The following is an 18,200-nucleotide window of genomic DNA, read 5'->3' on the forward strand; positions in this document are numbered from 1 at the left end:
CCCCTGTGATGCAGCCAGTGTGTGTGTGGCCCCCTGTGATGCAGCCAGTGTGGGTGTGGCCCCCTGTGATGCAGCCAGTGTGTGTGTGGCCCCCTGTGATGCAGCCAGTGTGTGTGTGGCCCCCTGTGATGCAGCCAGTGTGTGTGTGGCCCCCTGTGATGCAGCCAGTGTGTGTGTGGCCCCCTGTGATGCAGCCAGTGTGTGTGTGGCCCCCTGTGATGCAGCCAGTGTGTGTGTGGCCCCCTGTGATGCAGCCAGTGTGTGTGTGGCCCCCTGTGATGCAGCCAGTGTGTGTGTGGCCCCCTGTGATGCAGCCAGTGTGTGTGTGGCCCCCTGTGATGCAGCCAGTGTGTGTGTGGCCCCCTGTGATGCAGCCAGTGTGTGTGTGGCCCCCTGTGATGCAGCCAGTGTGTGTGTGGCCCCCTGTGATGCAGCCAGTGTGTGTGTGGCCCCCTGTGATGCAGCCAGTGTGTGTGTGGCCCCCTGTGATGCAGCCAGTGTGTGTGTGGCCCCCTGTGATGCAGCCAGTGTGTGTGTGGCCCCCTGTGATGCAGCCAGTGTGTGTGTGGCCCCCTGTGATGCAGCCAGTGTGTGTGTGGCCCCCTGTGATGCAGCCAGTGTGTGTGTGGCCCCCTGTGATGCAGCCAGTGTGTGTGTGGCCCCCTGTGATGCAGCCAGTGTGTGTGTGGCCCCCTGTGATGCAGCCAGTGTGTGTGTGGCCCCCTGTGATGCAGCCAGTGTGTGTGTGGCCCCCTGTGATGCAGCCAGTGTGTGTGGGCCCCCTGTGATGCAGCCAGTGTGTGTGTGGCCCCCTGTGATGCAGCCAGTGTGTGTGTGGCCCCCTGTGATGCAGCCAGTGTGTGTGTGGCCCCCTGTGATGCAGCCAGTGTGTGTGTGGCCCCCTGTGATGCAGCCAGTGTGTGTGTGGCCCCCTGTGATGCAGCCAGTGTGTGTGTGGCCCCCTGTGATGCAGCCAGTGTGTGTGTGGCCCCCTGTGATGCAGCCAGTGTGTGTGTGGCCCCCTGTGATGCAGCCAGTGTGTGTGTGGCCCCCTGTGATGCAGCCAGTGTGTGTGGCCCCCTGTGATGCAGCCAGTGATGCGTGGCCCCCTGTGATGCAGCCAGCGATGCCCCTCTGCAGTGAAGAGAGCCGTCTGGTTGAATAGAGTGCCGGGAACATCACAGCTTTAATTTCAATAGCTGTGTGTTCCCCGTCGCGCGCCGTCACACATAGCCCCTCCCCCTTGTCCAGGCACTTTGATAGACAGATCACCCGTCTATCAATGTTCCCCGGACAAGGGGGAGGGGCTGTGTGTGACGGCGCGCGACGGGGAACACACAGCTATTGAAATTAAAGCTGTGATGTTCCCGGCACTCTATTCAACCAGACGGCTCTCTTCACTGCAGAGGGGCATCGCTGGCTGCATCAGTCCTGCGATATTCACCCCCATCATGGGAGGCACCAGGGGCGGGGCGGGGGCGGAGTTCCGCCCAGGCCCGCCCCATTTTCGGCTCAATTATCGGACGTTTTTTCCTTTCGGCAAATTGCCGAATAGGGCATTTTCGGCTGATATGTTTCGGCGGCCGAAATTTCGGTGCATCCCTAATTATTACCCCTCCTTCACTCTGTTCAAAAATGGGGGGGGGGGGGGAGTTTTACGGATAGTTCTATTTTTCTAAGTTAATTCTGGAGGTACCTTAGAAGTTAGAGGAAGTCAACTTTATTTGCTCTTATAGGTAAGCCTATAATAAGGCTTACCTATAGGTAGTGTAAATGCCTAATAATAAACGTACAGCATTTAGAAGATACATTACATGCAGCCAGTGAAATCACTGGCCCGTGCGCACTAAAGGAATGACCACCCATACCGTTCCTTCAGAACTCTGTGCCATGAATGGCGGATCATGCGTTCGCTGTAGTGACGTCATCGTGGCTCTGGCCAGTCACAGAGCCGGAGCCCATGAACCCAGAAGCAAGACTGGTGAAGATGGGAGCCCCTGCAGTGCTGACATTGTGGCACTGGAACAGGTTCGTTGTAAGGTTCACATAATGTGCGATTCATGCGAGCGCATTATGATTTTACCGTGCGGGGGGGGGGGGTGTACAACGGCTTTAAAGCAGGTATTTTAGCAGTTACTCTTGGCAACATTGATTAAAAATACTGTAGTCTGAAAGTAAATGTACAAATGGCACCAAAGAAAATGCTCATCAAGGAAGATTTGCCATTGTTGGTATTTGGATGTCTGCAATAAACTTTCTAGAATCCCCTTACTAAGGCCCCGTTGCTCTGGAGCCAGGGAACCACCTTCATAGTTTGCACGCAATGAGACTTGTCCACTCAGTACTTGCCATTGTCTTTCCTCATCTTTCATAATTCATAGTATTAACATTTGGCTGTCAGCCAGTCAGTACAATGGCAAATAAAGGTGTAGTACAGGGTGCATAGTGCTCTCAAGGAGCACATAAGGCGACAACAATTCTCATGATGCAGTGACTATGTGGTTCAGTTGTGATTTTTTTTATTTTTTTTTATAGAATAAGTATGAGGAAGTATTTTACAAACCTTTTTGCCGGTAACCCAGCTATTTCCCAATCAGTTTTTGTTGAAAAAGGGGTTGGACAAATTTTGTATTTTTGTTTTTACTTCCTTGACAGTATAAATGTGGGTTTTTACAGGGTATGTCAAGGCAGGAAACTTTTTTTTTTTTTTTTTTTTACGGTACAAGCATACAAGATACTCGTGTTTTATCCTTTGGAAATGCTCTGCAATATAGAAAACGGTTGATGTGCCAGAAATATAGTGGGCTCCTTACATCCTTTTTGACATGACACCACAGTGTGATTTTTGGCTCTGAAATCTATAGCGCATCATGTCAGCTTTGCTACATTTCTGATGGATTACAAAGAACACAGACCTCCTCTCCACACCCCTCCTTGTGCACGGGCAGGTTTTTTTCACTAATCAAGCAGATAATATTGAATAGTATATTTATCAGACCAGAAGGGAGCAGAAAAGGCTAATTTTTTGACTTTGTATACACCTTTACAATCTGTTATCTCACATCTGTCTATAACCAGAATATTTTTTTACACATTATAATGTACATCATGTTGGCAGTTTAACCACTTGACCTCTGGAAGATTTACCCTGTTTTATGACTAGGCTTCTTTTTGCAATATGGCACTGCGTTACAATTGCGCAGTCGGGATGCTGTACCCAAAGAAAATTTTTGACTCCCCCCCCCCCCCCCCCCCCACAAATAGAGCTGTCTTTTGGTAATATTTTATCACCTCTGCATTTGTTTTTTTTGTTTTTTTGCACTATAAACTGAAAGACAGTCGGGAGGTGGGGAGATTTTTGTACTCGCCATAAAATCCTTTTCTCTGAATTTCATTGACGGACACAGCTCTTTTAAATCTTGACCTTAGTTTTATATCGTCGCCTTTTAGGAGAGGACTAGGAAGAACATGTAAAAACAGCAAAACTGCACAGCACGGCCAGGGGGCGGTCCCACTGGCTATAACCCCCTCGCTCTGCTTCCTGTAGTTCAGTTTGTCAAAAAGCAGTACAAACATAAATAGGAGGGGTGGGTGCTGTGTCCGTCAATGAACTTCAGAGAAAAAGGATTTTACGTTGAGAACAGCAATAAATAACTTCACCCATAACAAAGAGGAACACCTCAACAGAGGAGTTACCAAATTAAGCGGCTGCCAGCAAAACCTGCGGCCAAGTATGCATCCGAAGATGCATTCACAACAGCCTTGTAACTTTGTGGCCAAAGCAAGCAGGAAAGGGGGGCACCTGGCCTTTTAAGGCATAAGCCTGAATCATGATCTGTCTGATCTACCGAGAGTTGGTGGTTGACAAGACCGCCAGACCCTTTTTTGGACCAGCCATTGATAGTGTCTGACCTCCGGAAAGGAGCCGTAGCAGACAGATACACCCGTAGAGCCTGGACCATGTCCAGGGAATGTAAGGCAACTTCCTTCGGATGTGTCGGCTTAGGACATACGGATGGCAGTATGATATCCTCATTTAGATGAAAAGCCTAAACCACCTTCGGAAGAAAAGAGTGTTGCGGACATAGCCCCGCAGTATCCTTGTGGAGAACCAGGTAGGTAGACTTGCACGACAAGGCCTGGCAGATGTAATTGCCACTAGAAATACTACTTTCTGAGAGAGTCAACAAGTGAATCTCCCTAATATTTTCAAATGGTTTCTGAAGAACCGATAGCCCCAGATTCAGATCCCACAGAGGCAGTGGTGGTTGAACCAGAGGGGCTACGTGTCGAACCCCTTGCACAAATGTACTCACCAATGAGTGAGTCGCCAAGGGACATTGAAAGAAGACAGCCAAGGCTGACATCTGCCCCTTGATGGTGCTTAAAGCGAGTTTCTGATCCATTCCTCGCTGCAGAAACAGCAGGATCCTGGAAACTAAGTGTGCATGGATGCCACCCCATCTCCTCACATGTAGATGTAGGCCTTCCACGTACAATGAGAAATTTTCCACGAAGATGACAGCATAGTGGAAATTACCGAGTCTGACAGACCTCGGTTCCTTAGCACCTGCCGTTAAAACCAGTGACGGTAAAGCAGGACGAAGTATCGGACCTTGCAATAGAGCACCGAACTGCAAACTCCCGAAGACAACCCCCCCCATTATTGGCTGTTAATACAAGCAGTGGGAGGAGACATCCCCTCCTCCCCTGCCGCTTTCTACTGCTTGCCCGGGCTGTCCCATCGCATCGGAAGGCCCGGGAAAACCGGCCGGCCGAGGACCCGAACAAAGCCGATGCTTTGTTCAGATCTAGTAACCCGGAAGTGATGTCACACTGGCATCTTAAAGGTGTCAGTTTTAAAAAATAGAGTATTCAAAAACTAAGATCTTGACCTTTTGAATACTTTCAAGTGCAGAGGAGGAGGGGTTTAGGGTCTTGTAGACCCCAGATATCTCCATCAAGAGTACCTGTCACTGCCTATTACTGTCACAAGGAATGTTTACTTTCTTTGACAGCAACAACAGTGATAAAGTGTAATTTTATTTTTATTAATTTTGTTTATTTTTTAATGTACCTGCAGACAATTTTGGCTATTGGCCTGAGAGAGTGCCAAAATATCGGTCTCATATCGGCACCGAAAAAAAACGAATCTAGTTCGATCCCTAGTGTCCATGCACACACAGGCAGAAACAAACCCTCGCTTTGCACGTTCAGGAGATGAGGGTTTAGTGCTTAAGCGTCCATTATAATGGCCAGAATGAATTATTATACACTACACTGAACTATGTTGATTTTGTCTGAATAGTTTTGATTTTAGTTAGTACTAGTTTGTGGTTAAGCATGTTTTACATTAAGCACAATGTATTATGCATTAAATGTATTCACGTTTTAATGCTGCTTCATATTTATTTTATTTTAAGGTTTTTGGATTCCAAGCATAAAAACCATTACAAGATCTACAATCTGTAAGTATGTTTGAAATGTGTATTTCGAATGCCCGCTTTGCTAAACACTGCAGGTCAAATGGCCTTTTAAGAGAAGGTTTCTTACTTTCAATTTCTGTAGAATGACTAGAAGGGTATTATTTTACTGACGTCTATGCCGAAAACAATTAATTGTTGGAGCCTAATGGAGACTTCAGTTAGCTTGGTTATGTTGGTAGAGTGACAAGGTTAAATGGAATTTTGGCAGACATTCATGTTACTTGATCTACTTTTAAATGACTTGGAAACAAGCCCACTTCATGGTCTATGACCATGTGCTGAATGGTAATAGAATGCATGGACAATGTAATGACTTGTGGAATTTTGGGAGATGCTTTTGGAAATCACACAGGTGAATGTTTTCTGCGCAGCTGAGAAGTGTTTTTTTATTTTTTTGTGTGCTGTGTAAACCCCTGTAGCCTTTTGTGAGGAAATGAGCTACACACAGTGTATGTAAACCTTCTCACATATGTATATGCATTCCCATTATACCATATAAACACTCATTGTTAAATCTTACTCCTATAAAAAGTGTTGGCATTTACTCAAGTTATCTATAGGGCCCCTTAAAAGACTGTATTAGGCCGGGTTCACACTGGTACGACAAACGCTCCGACATTGGGCGCTCATGTTGCATGACGTTTGAAAATCAATGTTTCCCTATGGGAACCCTCTTAACTGGTCTGACACAAGTCGGCTTTTAAAATGCTTCCTGTACTACTTTGGTCCGACTCTGATCCTACTTCAGCCCATTGATTATCATTGAAGTAGGATCAAAGTCCGATCCTTGTCCTAACCATCCTACTTTAGCATCTGACATTGTCTTATTTCCTGCTGTAGCCCCTCCCATTGTGTGTTAATTTTGATTGGTCAAAGGATAAGTTTTACTATCTGAAAAGTCGGATCAAAGTAGTATCCTGTTCATGAAAGTCGGATGGTCGTAGGACTGATGTCGCAGAGCAAAGTAGGATGAAAGTCGTACTACTGTCATGTAGTATGAGCCCAGCCTTAAGAGAATACACGAATGGTAGACTGCTGTGCAAATGTTTTTGGCAGGTGTGAAAAATTGCTGTAAATTAAGAATGCTTTCAGAAATAAGTGTTAATAGTTTATTTTCATCAATTAACAAAATGGAAAGCAAATGAGCAGAAAATAAATTCAAATCTTTTATGTGCCTTAAAAACTGCATCAATTCTTCTGCCCCCCTCCCGCAGTCGATCCCCCTGGGATTTTCTCGTCTCAGGAAACCCGAGCGGCCGGTGCACGTATTTGCCGGCTGGCCGGAGTCCTGAACCAAACTGAAATCTGCTTAGTTCGGGTGTCCGATGTAATCTGGAAGTGCCATCACTTGCGGTTTACTCGGCAACCAACGGCGCCAATTGAAAAATCAAAAGTCCAAGGTATTAGAAAAATGCGGGTTTTGCCATTTTGAATACTTTGAAATGCAGAGGAGGGGTTTGGGGTCTTCTAGACCCCAGCTCCATCCATAAAGAGTACCTGTCACTGCCTATTACTGTCACAAGAGATTTTTTAAATGAACAGTATAAAAAAAAAATTGTTTTTTTAAAGCAGCTCTTTCCCCGCGCCCAGCAAAGAAACTGCATACGTAAGTCACACCTGCAAATGTAAACGGGGTTCAAATCACACACGTGAGGTATTTCCGCGATTGTTAGCGCGATCTCCTCTAACTCTAAACTGGTAACCGTTAAATGTTTTTAAAGCGTTGCCTATGGATGTTTTTAAGTACCGTAGTTTGTCGCCATTCCATTAATGGTGCAATTTTAAAGTGTGACATGTTGGATTTCTATTTACTCAGCGTAACATCTTTCAGTGAAGTGTATTTTTTCCCCAAAAATTGACTTTGAAAGTCCGCTGCGCAAATACTGTGTGATACAAAATATTGCAACGACCGCCATTTTATTGGGTTTTTGATTAAAAAATTCTATATGTTTGGGGGTTCTAAGTAATTTTCTAGCAAATAAATACAGATTTTTAACTGATGTAAACAACAAGTTTCAGAAATAGGCTTGATCTTTGAGGTGATGACTGTTTCAACCTACATATGAAATTGATGATCATTAGCTTCTGCTTGGTATAATTGGTTAATCCTCCTACCCCTCACTCTAGGCCTTACAAAATCCCTGACTTTGTGCAAGTGTAAGAATTGATGCTGGTTTAAAGCCAAATGGTAGTCGCACCAGATATTTGGTTTAGAAAAAAACGTTTGCTCACTTAGCATTTTGTAAGCTGATAAAAATAAACAAAAATATGTATTTTTGAAACCATTCTTTACAACATTTCTTCACAACCCCCTAAAACTTTTGCATAGTACTGTACAGTATGTGTATTGTTAAGTGACTGCTTTTGTTGTAAATTGTGAGTCTGCTGAAGTTTTGTGAAAACTATGAATGATCATCCTTCCAGTGTGTGTGTGTGTGTGTGTGTGTGTGTGTGTGTGTGTATATATGTATGTATTATATTTATAATGGAAAATGCCACAGGTAGTTCTATTAGTGGTGGCTTCTTGCACACCACCAGCATTACATTCATAGTGCACAATGCAGCACCTGCACTTCTACTCCCCCTTTCTCAGATACATTTTTCCTTGCAAACTTGCACCATTCTAAAAAGGCACCTCAATATAATTTTTAATTTAAAAATTATATATCCCCAGGCTACCTCAAAATACCCTCCAACAAAAAGCTGCTAAACACCTCTGTGTAATCTCCAACTGAAAAATATTAGATACCCCAGAATACCTATACGTTAAACTAAAGATGCAGCTTTGCTGTAGTGCCCACATAGCTCAGCTGGTGAATACTGTTTTGTGGTTTACTGCATTGTGAATTGAACCCAAAAGTCTCCTGCAGACACTTTTAACATTTAAAGTGGATGTAAATCTTTACGTGTACCCAATAAAGTGAATAATCAGATTATGCAGAGATGAAACAAATCCTCCTACATACTATTACCAAAAGTATTGGGACACCTGCCTTTAAACGCACACACATGGACTTTGATGGCATTTTAGTCCATAGGGTTCAGTATTGAGCCCACCCTTTGCAGCTATAACAGCTTCAAGTCTTCTGGGAAGGCTGTCTACAAGGTTTAGGAGTGTCTTTGGGAATGTTTGACCATTCTTTCAGAGGCACGTTTGTGAGGTCAGGCACTGATGTTGAAAGAGAAGGCCTGACTCGCAGTCTCTGCTCTAATTTATCCCAAATGTGTTCCATCAGGTTGAGGTCAGGATTCTGTGCAGGCCAGTCAAGTTCCCCAAACTTGCTCATCCATGTCTTTTATGAACCTTGCTTTGTGCACTAGTCCAAATCATTTGGTGGAGGGGGCAATTATGGTGTGGGGTAGTTGTTCAGGGGTTGGCCACTTGGTTCTGGTGAAGGGAAGTCCAAGACATTTTGGACCATTTCACTCCCATCTCTGTGGGAACAGTTTGGGGGTGGCACCTTCCCGTTCCAACATGACTGCGCACCAGTGAACAAAGCAAGGTTCATAAAGATGTGGATGAGTGATTTTGGGGTGGAGGAACTTAACTGGCCTGTAAAGAGTCCTGCCCTCAACATGAGAGAACATGTTTTGGATGAATTAGAGCAGAGGCTGTGATCCAGGCCTTCTCTTCCACATCAGTGACTAACCTCACAAATGTGCATCTGAAAGAATGGTTCAGATGATGAATTTTTATTTTTAGAGATACTATTTAAAAACAAAAAAACAAATAAAACCTACAGAGAAATTGCATGATATCTTTACTTGCCTGGAGTTGACCTTTTTAAATGTAGGTTTAATTTTTGTTTAATTACTGTTATCATAATATTAAACTTTTTGGACTTGTGAGCCAGCATTTCAGAAATATCTCATTGTTAGATACGCACTTGGATCATTTTTATGAAGCACTTCTGCAAAACATTTAACAATGGGTACACATGTCCTTCACAAAGGCCACTATTCAAAGTATCAGGCTTTAAATGTAATGTCCTCTTAAGGAGCCAAGCCAATAATGACATCACATGGCACTTGCTCTCTAAGAGCTTTCCAAGATCAATGCCTGAGGTCTTAAATGCATATCCATTTAAATAATGCAGAGTAATGTGTTCTACAAGATTTGGCTACAAATGGAAATTAGAAATAATTAGACCCTTTTCCTTTGATAAATAGATTTAGTTTGATTTTACAATTTCAGCACCTTTCTGTGAAGGTTTAGAAAAGGTGTTTAGCATATGTAAAATTTTTAAGGTTTTCACGTGTTAAGATTGCTAATAAATTTACTGTAATCTATAGTTCATCATCTTTACCTCCTTTTTTTTTTTTTTTTTTTTTTTTTTTTTAACAGATGTGCTGAAAGACATTATGATACCAACAAATTTAGCTGCAGAGGTAAGTTGTGCAGTTTTGCTGGAACTTTATAATTACCGTATAGCTTGCATGTTAGTGCATTTCAACAAGCTACCCATTACTGAAATGCAAGAGCAGCTTTGGGGTTGGTCCCTTTGTAAAGCCCAACTCCAGGCAACGAGTCTTTTGAACGAGAGAGAGAGAGACCCAACAAATTCTCAGCTGAAAAGTCCTGTGAATTCTTGTTCAATCTCCCTTGAGTATATGGGACCCAAGAGTAGTCCGCCTTAAAACATCATTTTATTTCTGGAGTCACATTCCTAGGTGGAGATTCTGGGTAAATATTAGGTAAGGGCCTTTCATCATTCGCCCTAAAAATTCAATTTATTGCACTAAAAATGTTGGTTTTATTTGATTGAAAATTGGCTTAATGTTTGGTCATTATGGCGCATAAAAACTCAAGATAACGTTTAATTCTACAGGTAGATTGCATTACGTGTATGGATTTACTTGGTTTTGAATGCAGTGTACCTTTTTAATGTGGTGGTATTGCAAAGGTACAATTGATTCCATTGCCCTCAAGTCACCTGCCTAGACCATCCATATCTTTTGGGTATGGACATAAACATGGATGAATAATCTGTTTAGGCATTAATCTCCTTTTACCTCTATAGAGCAGCCTTTTTCATCCAAGGTGCCATGGCACAATGCCTTAAAATTGCCCCAAAAATGGTCAACAGGCCAGTAAATTGAGCAAGCCTGGCTTTTTGTTAGACAAAGCCACAGGTTGTCATTATGCATCATATTCATGCTGAACACCCCTTTTCATGCGGGTGTGAATTCTGATTCTACCATCTGCCTATTAGAACAGGAGTAGAGATTGCACCAGGCAACTATTAAGTCTTCCGTTGTCCTGTTAGTGTGAGTTGCTCTCTGTAGCCCCAATTCCTTGTTTTCGTGTAGTCTTCTGGTATTGTAGCCCATCCTCTTCAAGGTTCTATGTCTTTCTCTATCCGGGATGCCCTTAGGCCACTTTCACACTGAGGCGCTTCTAAACTGCCAGTAAAAACACTGAGCTCTTTTGAAGAGCTCATTCGTTTCAATGGAGAGGGGAGTTTTTCACAGCCCTGCCAGCAAACTGCCCCAGTGTGAAAGCGTTCATTGATTTTAATGTAAATACGTTTTCGTGAGCTTTTTAGGCGCTGTTTTTAGCGTGAAAGCACCTGAAAAGCACCTCATTGTGAAAGTGGTCTTATGGCATCTCACTGCGTAGTGCTTAATTGAGTAGATTCTTTATATTTGCAAGTCTTGCCTTTCGCCACTGACCTCATTTGACATGTAGTGATGTCAAAACAATTGCTGCTGACTGTATTTTTGCACTATTTTCTGAACTTTATAGACTGTAGTTCAAAATTCCATAAGTGCAGCAGGGGGAGGGACATAATTTATTATTTTGTTGCACGATCGCTCAATAGTCAGTTAAAACAACTCGGTGCAGTATCATAAAAACTGACCTGGTCATGAAGGGTGTGAAACCTTCCAGGGCTGAAGTGGTTAAGAAAAGCTTATTGCTTAGCCCACGTTCACATCGGGCCAAATTGGCTTGCGATTTGTCATGTCAAATCGGCTGTTATTGCCGGCAATAGCACCGTCCAAATCAGTGCGACTCTGACTTTGCGGCGCTGTACCGATTCCCAACAGTAATACTTTTGGCGACTTCGGCAGCAATTTGAATAGACATCTGTGCATGAACCTGTACAGATGAATGTCAAATCAACCCCAAAGTCGGACTTCATTGCCGGTTTGAAATTGATTTCTAACGCAGTCAGTGTGAACGTGGGCTTAAAGCTGAGGAGTTCAGTCATTTCGTAAATTGTGCGAGCACACCGAGTTAAATCCAACCAGGGGCCTGCCTCCTCCTGGGCTTATCTCTATTATGTATATCTGATGGCTGTATGGTTCTGCAGGAGGGCTTATACTGCAGATATTTAGAGCTGTGAGATGGGAAACAAGCCCTCCACTGCCCATTTACAGAAGCCTTACTATTTTGTGAAGGAGTTTACATAACACAAAGTCTTCTGTGATTGAATGACAGGAAGAGAGGGGCAGATATAGAAGCTGCACCAACTACACTTGAAAGAGAGGAGACCAGAGCAGCTATCTTGCTGGAGCATAATAAACCTGTCGGATCTAAATTGGAGAGCCCACAGGTGGAAGGCACTTGGCTAGATTTAACTCGGTGTGTCTGCATGTTCTACAAAGTTACTGAATTCCTAGTGTTGGGTTTTAAATGTGCTTGACCAAAGAGCATTGCTGATTGCTGTTTTATGCTGATTTTCACTGATTTGTGAGAGTAGTGTGGTGTTGAATAATTGTGTGTTTGTTTTGTTTTTTCCCTTTTTAATAGTTGCACAGTATCCTTTTGAAGACCACAATCCACCACAGTTAGAGCTAATCAAACCATTTTGTGAAGATCTTGACCAATGGCTAAGCGAAAATGATAATGTAGCAGCAATCCACTGTAAAGCAGGCAAAGGTCGTACAGGAGTCATGATCTGTGCTTATTTGCTACATCGAGGCAAGTTTCTAAAGGCACAAGAGGCATTAGATTTTTATGGTGAAGTTCGGACCAGGGACAAAAAGGTCTGTATTTTTAATTTGTCTACAAGGCTTGTATATGATCTTTCTTGCTAATGACTTGACAGACAAAATTGCTACAGGGAATATCTTGAAGCATGTACAGATACTGAATTTTATTCAAAACTACATGTAAATGTGAAAAAAATAACCCCTTACAAAATTGCATTAAAAGAATTATTTTAAAATACCATTGGGCACTAGAGTTCTCTTATGTTGTACATCAGCCCACTGTGCAGAGGATAAATTGGTGCTAAAGATGTGTGTTGCGTTCCTTTTTTGCTTTGCTGTTCATGTTTACTAACCACCATTGGCTTGTGAAGTTGTTTGGAATGTGCCTGTATGCTGGTCCATTCGCCTATAGAAGCAGAACAAGCGTTTTGGGGTCCGGTGTATTTCTGTTCACTGATTCAATTGTAGATTCTTGCCTAAATTCTTACCTGAACTGGACCCCGAAACTGCACAGCAGTTGCTCCGGACATGTGAGCCGGCTCCATTGAGAGCTGTTCACATTCACGTGTCATGCAAATTGGTTGCGCTGTAAAATGCATCCAATATTCACGTGTCATGTGAATTGGTTACGATGTAAAATGCATTCAATTTGCATATGTGAACCCAGCCTTGTATAGAACACTGCAGATTGCACAAGGGTCAGGGTCCACAGATATTGTGCGCTTTTTTTTTCCGTGCACGCTACCCACCCCAAACACTTACCCAACTCCTCTAACCGATCAACCCTGTCCTGGCTGCAGCACCACTCCTCCTCTTCCTGGTCTCACAGGAGATGCATTAGGAGCCTTAGGCTCAAACTCCAGTAAGGAGGCAGTGGGAATGTGCCTTACCGACATTGTGTGTGTCTATGGATGTACAGAGCCCAGCTCAGGGGTACCTCTGTATGATTGCCTTCTTGTAGCAGGGCTTGCTGAGGGAACACTTGGGAGGAAGCAGCAGAGAGCATCGGTAGGGGAGTCTAGAAGAGGCGTTGAGGCTCGGTTCACACAGTAGGTGGCACGATAATGAAAAAAAAAATGCCATTACAATCCCTTTTAAATTCGTTAGTGTGCAAACAGAAATCTAATGCATATTCAAACAGGTAGGCCCTTAGCATTTTATTAAGCTTGTCATTAACAGCAAATTTCTGCCTCTTCCTGGTGAATTGGCTGAAACTCACTGTTGTCTCCCCCCTTAACTGACATCCCTTGATTGAAAAATCGAAGGTGATTATTGGCGAACAGCACCTACATCCAACCAGATACAGCCACTCGCTGGGTATTTTGACAGCTGGTGAGAACAGCTGGCAACATTTTATAGACACAGCAGAAGATTCTGGAATCTGTTTGATTTCATGCAGGCTGAACAAAAAAAGTTTATATGGCCAGCTTTAATAATGTTTACTGTCATTTGTCAGGTAAAATGATTGTATTTTATATTGTTTAGTGGTTTGGCTAAAGTTCTACTTTAAAGGGCAACCATCTAAAATACAAATTGTATTTTAACCATTGGTTGTTGGTACATCCAGTGTCAGAATTCAGTGGGGGAATTTATTAAAACTGGAGCAGACACAGAATCTGAAAGGGCTGTGCAATGAAACCAATCAGCGTCTATCTTCAGCTTTTCCAGTTAAGCTATGAAAAAGACAAATGGTTGACATGCACAACTGCCTCAGATTCTGTTTGCGCCTGTCTTCAAAGCCTTGTACACACTGTCAGTTTTGTTGGATGCCAGTCTCAAATCGAAAGTGAAGAGGGTACTCCATCAAAAAAGACAGAGTTCAACGTCAGAAGTTGCGTAATGTGTTGAATTGTTTTGTATGTGTTCTTTCATTTCCGAGCATGCCTAGTCTTGCTCTTCAGATTATTTTTTTGGTCAGAAAACCGTACTAATGAAAAGAAACTGGACGTTGTGGTCAAATCAAACAAAAACTTTTAAGCCTGCGCATCCATTTTTTGTCTGCTGAAAATTTGTGTTCGGGTGTTAAAAGTAGCATAACAATCAGAAAATTGGCAGATTGTTCATCAGATCAAATGTATATTCAGAGGGTTTCTTTTATTTCATGTCTTTTTTTTCCTTAGTCTTGCATCACAAGATACAGAGGAGTTAATAGCTATTGCTGTGTTGGTTATGTTGCCACATTCATGTGAATGGACACTGGCCAGAAAAAAGGCAGGTGTCCTTGCCCAGAGATGACCTCTCCCAGATTAGCTAAGCATCAGTTTTGTGTGCATGTCAGAAGGTGTTTTTGCAACTGAAATGCTAACTCACCAGTACCCAATGGTGAGATTATAAGAAAAATTGGGTGCGCTAGCTGTTGACCTGGCTATTTCCTATACAAAGAAGACCCTGACTGGTCCCCTTGGATGATTTCCTTGTGTTAAGACTTCCATGATTTAGAAGTAGAAGCCTTCTTTAAGGTGGTATTCTCCAGAAGACTCCTGCCTTGGGGAATTTGGTGAGGAAACTTTCAGGAGTGGTCACTGTCTGCCAGAATGAGAAGGCTCTTATGGGTTTGGGTATTGATTAGCATAATTTCTCTACAAGAAGCACATTGAGAGGCTGCTCTTTGAGGGTGGACCCGCAGTCTGACTTTCCTTGGGTGCCGTCCAAAAGGTGACCATAGGGAAGAGTGCTATAATGGCCATTAAGAAGAAAGCAAAGGTCACAGGCCAAAAAGCCTGTAGTGTCTTCAAAGTTCAAGAAGAGTTGCTTTCCTAAGCAGCCAATCTCAAATCAAAAAACCTTCTTCCCAGTTTTGTAAGAACTGGAACTGTCAAGCCCTCCAGTCTTTGAAGCAGATCCTCCTCTCACTAAAAGGATTGCCACCGTTCACTGGTAGAGAAAAATGCACCTTAAAGGGCCTTTGTGTCCACGTGGACACAGGAGATCTCAGTAGACAGGGTCTGCAGCATGCCCTCCAGAGGATTTAAGCTGGAATTCTGTTTTTCCATGTCCTGCTTTATGCACTCAAGGGCGCTTTCAGATTTACAAAGTGGCAATTTTCTTTGCAGCCTTATAAAGAAGACTGCCCCAGGGGATCACCACACCTGTGCCTTTTACAGGAGAGGTCTCAAGGCTTTTACTCCAATCCATTTCATATTTCCAGCTTATCCTCCATCTCACAGGTCTCAAGTTCCTAAAAATGCCAAAATTCAGGATTAAGTAAATCTTCTGCTTCATCAGGGAGACTTCCTGTCATCAGTCGACATCAAGGATATCTACTTGCACATCCCAATTTTCCAGCCTTTTCTACATTTTGCAATGGAGGATCGCCACTACCAGTTTGTACCATTGCCATTCAGCCTGTCCACAAACATCCCCACCCCCCCCTAACCATGCACCGTTTCTTTTCAGAACTCTGCATCTCTATATCCAGGCGGTATGTGACAGGTGTTGGGGTCCTTGGATCAGCCAATGCATCTGACTCAAAAGACCAAAGTGGTTCTGGAGTGCTGGTTATCCATACGGTTGGTGGATTCAGGGAAATCCTTCCAGTGACATGGAAGGTCTTGAGGATAGACGCTAACCTGTCAGGTACATGGTTGTCAGAGAAGATAAAATGACTAATCTGCATCCTAGAACCTTGGGCGATTTGGCTGTCCTACTTGCACTAATCTGTCTGCCTTCAGGGTCTCCCTGTAAGAGTGCAATTGGTATGAAGGGTCCTACAGGTAGCTTTGTAAGGGGGATTGGGCTTATTGGTCTTATGTTTCCCTCACCTTAGATTATTTGCTTTAGGACATCCTGTGTAGTAATGACTATCAACTCCTCTTTGTTCTGTAATGTATGATTTAAAAAAAAAAAAAAAGGATTTTTGGTTTACATGTAAACAACGCCTTTTCTTGGAGAACAGGACCGAAGATCCTCTCCCCCTCTGACTTGTGTTCCTCATTACTTCAATGAGGCTTAGCTGTGCTTGGAGCCTTTCCACCTGGACAGACTCTCTTGCTTTTTTTTTTTTTTTTTTGCTGCCCATTGTACATTCACCTCAAGGTGGCAGCATAACCAATGTGTTACTGGTAACTCCTCCTCTTACAGGTAAACCAAAAATCCAAATTTTTATTTCATGTGCAACTTTGTGTCCTGCGTGAAGTGTTCTAATAGGCGTTGTTTGTAACTTTAAAATTGGCCTTAAAGAAAATGACCCTCAAGTGATGTAAACTTTCCTTAGGCAGAGCAGTGTAAAAGCCAATTTCATTGCAAGGAGTTTGCTGCCAATTTTTTTTTAAAAAGACAATTTGTGTACTCAGTTGTGTTTATAATAGATTTCTTCTGAGATAAAAAAAAGCAAGGTACAGCAGTTATAAGCCAATGTGGCGCAGACTGTCAGAATTAATGTCTTTTTTTATATTTTTAGGGTGTGACAATTCCCAGCCAAAGGCGCTACGTATATTACTACAGCTACTTGTTAAAGAATCATTTGGATTACAGACCAGTGGCACTTCTATTTCACAAGATGATGTTTGAAACAATTCCAATGTTCAGCGGTGGAACATGCAGTAAGTGGAATGAGTGTCTCCTTTTTGTTTGCTGTAACACCAGTGCCAGACTGAATAGGTAAAATATGTGGTGTTTGCCTCACTGATATCAACTAACCATTCAAAAGTGACATTGGAAAAAATATTCAATATTTCTGAATTAGGATGGATTTGAGTTCACAAGGGTTTGTGTTCAAGGCTTTTGAAATGCTTTAAATATTGCATTCAGTATCCTGTCGAGCTCAGTCCTGCAGGCTTCAAATATTCGCCGCCTCCTGAAACTATACTATTGGAACTTGTGTATAAAATGTCTGCTGCTTGCCTCGATATTCTCTCTCGAGCAGATGAAATGGTCAAATCCAGTTGTGGCAAACACTGGGTTTGACAAGTCTTATTTTCCAGAGTAAAGCTGCACTTTGTGTGGGAGCCATATGTTTTATGGAAGTTTTAGTGTAAAATGTGAAGCACTGCACCTTGCTGTTCTAAAGCTGCAAGATTGGTTGTACCAGCCACTGCTTTAACCACATGCCTACCGGGCGGTAGCCGAAAGATGGCTGCAGTGCGGTCGGCTTATTCTGGGAGGGCATCCAGGGACGTCCTGCCAGAATCTTGCTCCCGCGCGGCCACAGGAATATTGGTGACCTCTGGACCCCGGTGCATCACGGATCACGGTAAATGTCTGCTGATAGCGGCCGTTTACCTTGTGATCGCTCCATCAAACGATGGAGCGACCACCTGTAAACAAATAGGCGCCGCATCCGGTTCCTCTCTCCCCTCTCTGTACTGATCGGTACAGTGAGCGGAGAGATCAAGTGCTGTGGGCTGGATGTGTACTGTCCACAATGCTATGTGACAATTACAGCCATCCATTCCCAGCCATCCTCAGGAATACTCATCCATCCATGCTTAGCCATTCATTCCATGCTCAGCAATACTGATTCATCCATCCGTGCTCAGCAATACTGATTCATCCATCCGTGCTCAGCAATACTGATTCATCCATCCGTGCTCAGCAATACTCCTCCTCCATCCATCCGTGCTCAGCAATACTCCTCCTCCATCCATCCGTGCTCAGCAATACTCCTCCTCCATCCTTCCCGTGCTCAGCAATACTCCTCCTCCATCCTTCCCGTGCTCAGCAATGCTCCTCCTCCATCCTTCCCGTGCTCAGCAATGCTCCTCCTCCATCCTTCCCGTGCTCTGCCATGCTCAGCCATACTCATCCATCCATCCTTCCCGTGCTCAGCCTTACGCATCC

General features: G+C 43.5%; 1 protein-coding gene across 1 annotated transcript in view; it reads left to right on the top strand.

Annotated features, from left to right (window-relative positions):
• PTEN (phosphatase and tensin homolog) overlaps nucleotides 1-18,200 on the top strand; it is a 123,511-nt gene that overhangs the window by 62,073 nt on the left and 43,238 nt on the right. The window contains exons 3-6 of the mRNA XM_077454166.1: nucleotides 5,424-5,468; nucleotides 9,832-9,875; nucleotides 12,241-12,476; nucleotides 16,822-16,963. Coding sequence (XP_077310292.1) covers nucleotides 5,424-5,468; nucleotides 9,832-9,875; nucleotides 12,241-12,476; nucleotides 16,822-16,963 — 467 coding nt within the window. The remainder of the gene's footprint in view (nucleotides 1-5,423; nucleotides 5,469-9,831; nucleotides 9,876-12,240; nucleotides 12,477-16,821; nucleotides 16,964-18,200) is intronic.

This window comes from Lithobates pipiens, unplaced genomic scaffold (assembly GCF_037356315.1).
Source record: "Lithobates pipiens isolate NorthernLeopardFrog02 unplaced genomic scaffold, aLitPip1_a1.2 Scaffold_25, whole genome shotgun sequence".
NCBI classification, from domain to species: Eukaryota; Metazoa; Chordata; class Amphibia; order Anura; family Ranidae; genus Lithobates; species Lithobates pipiens.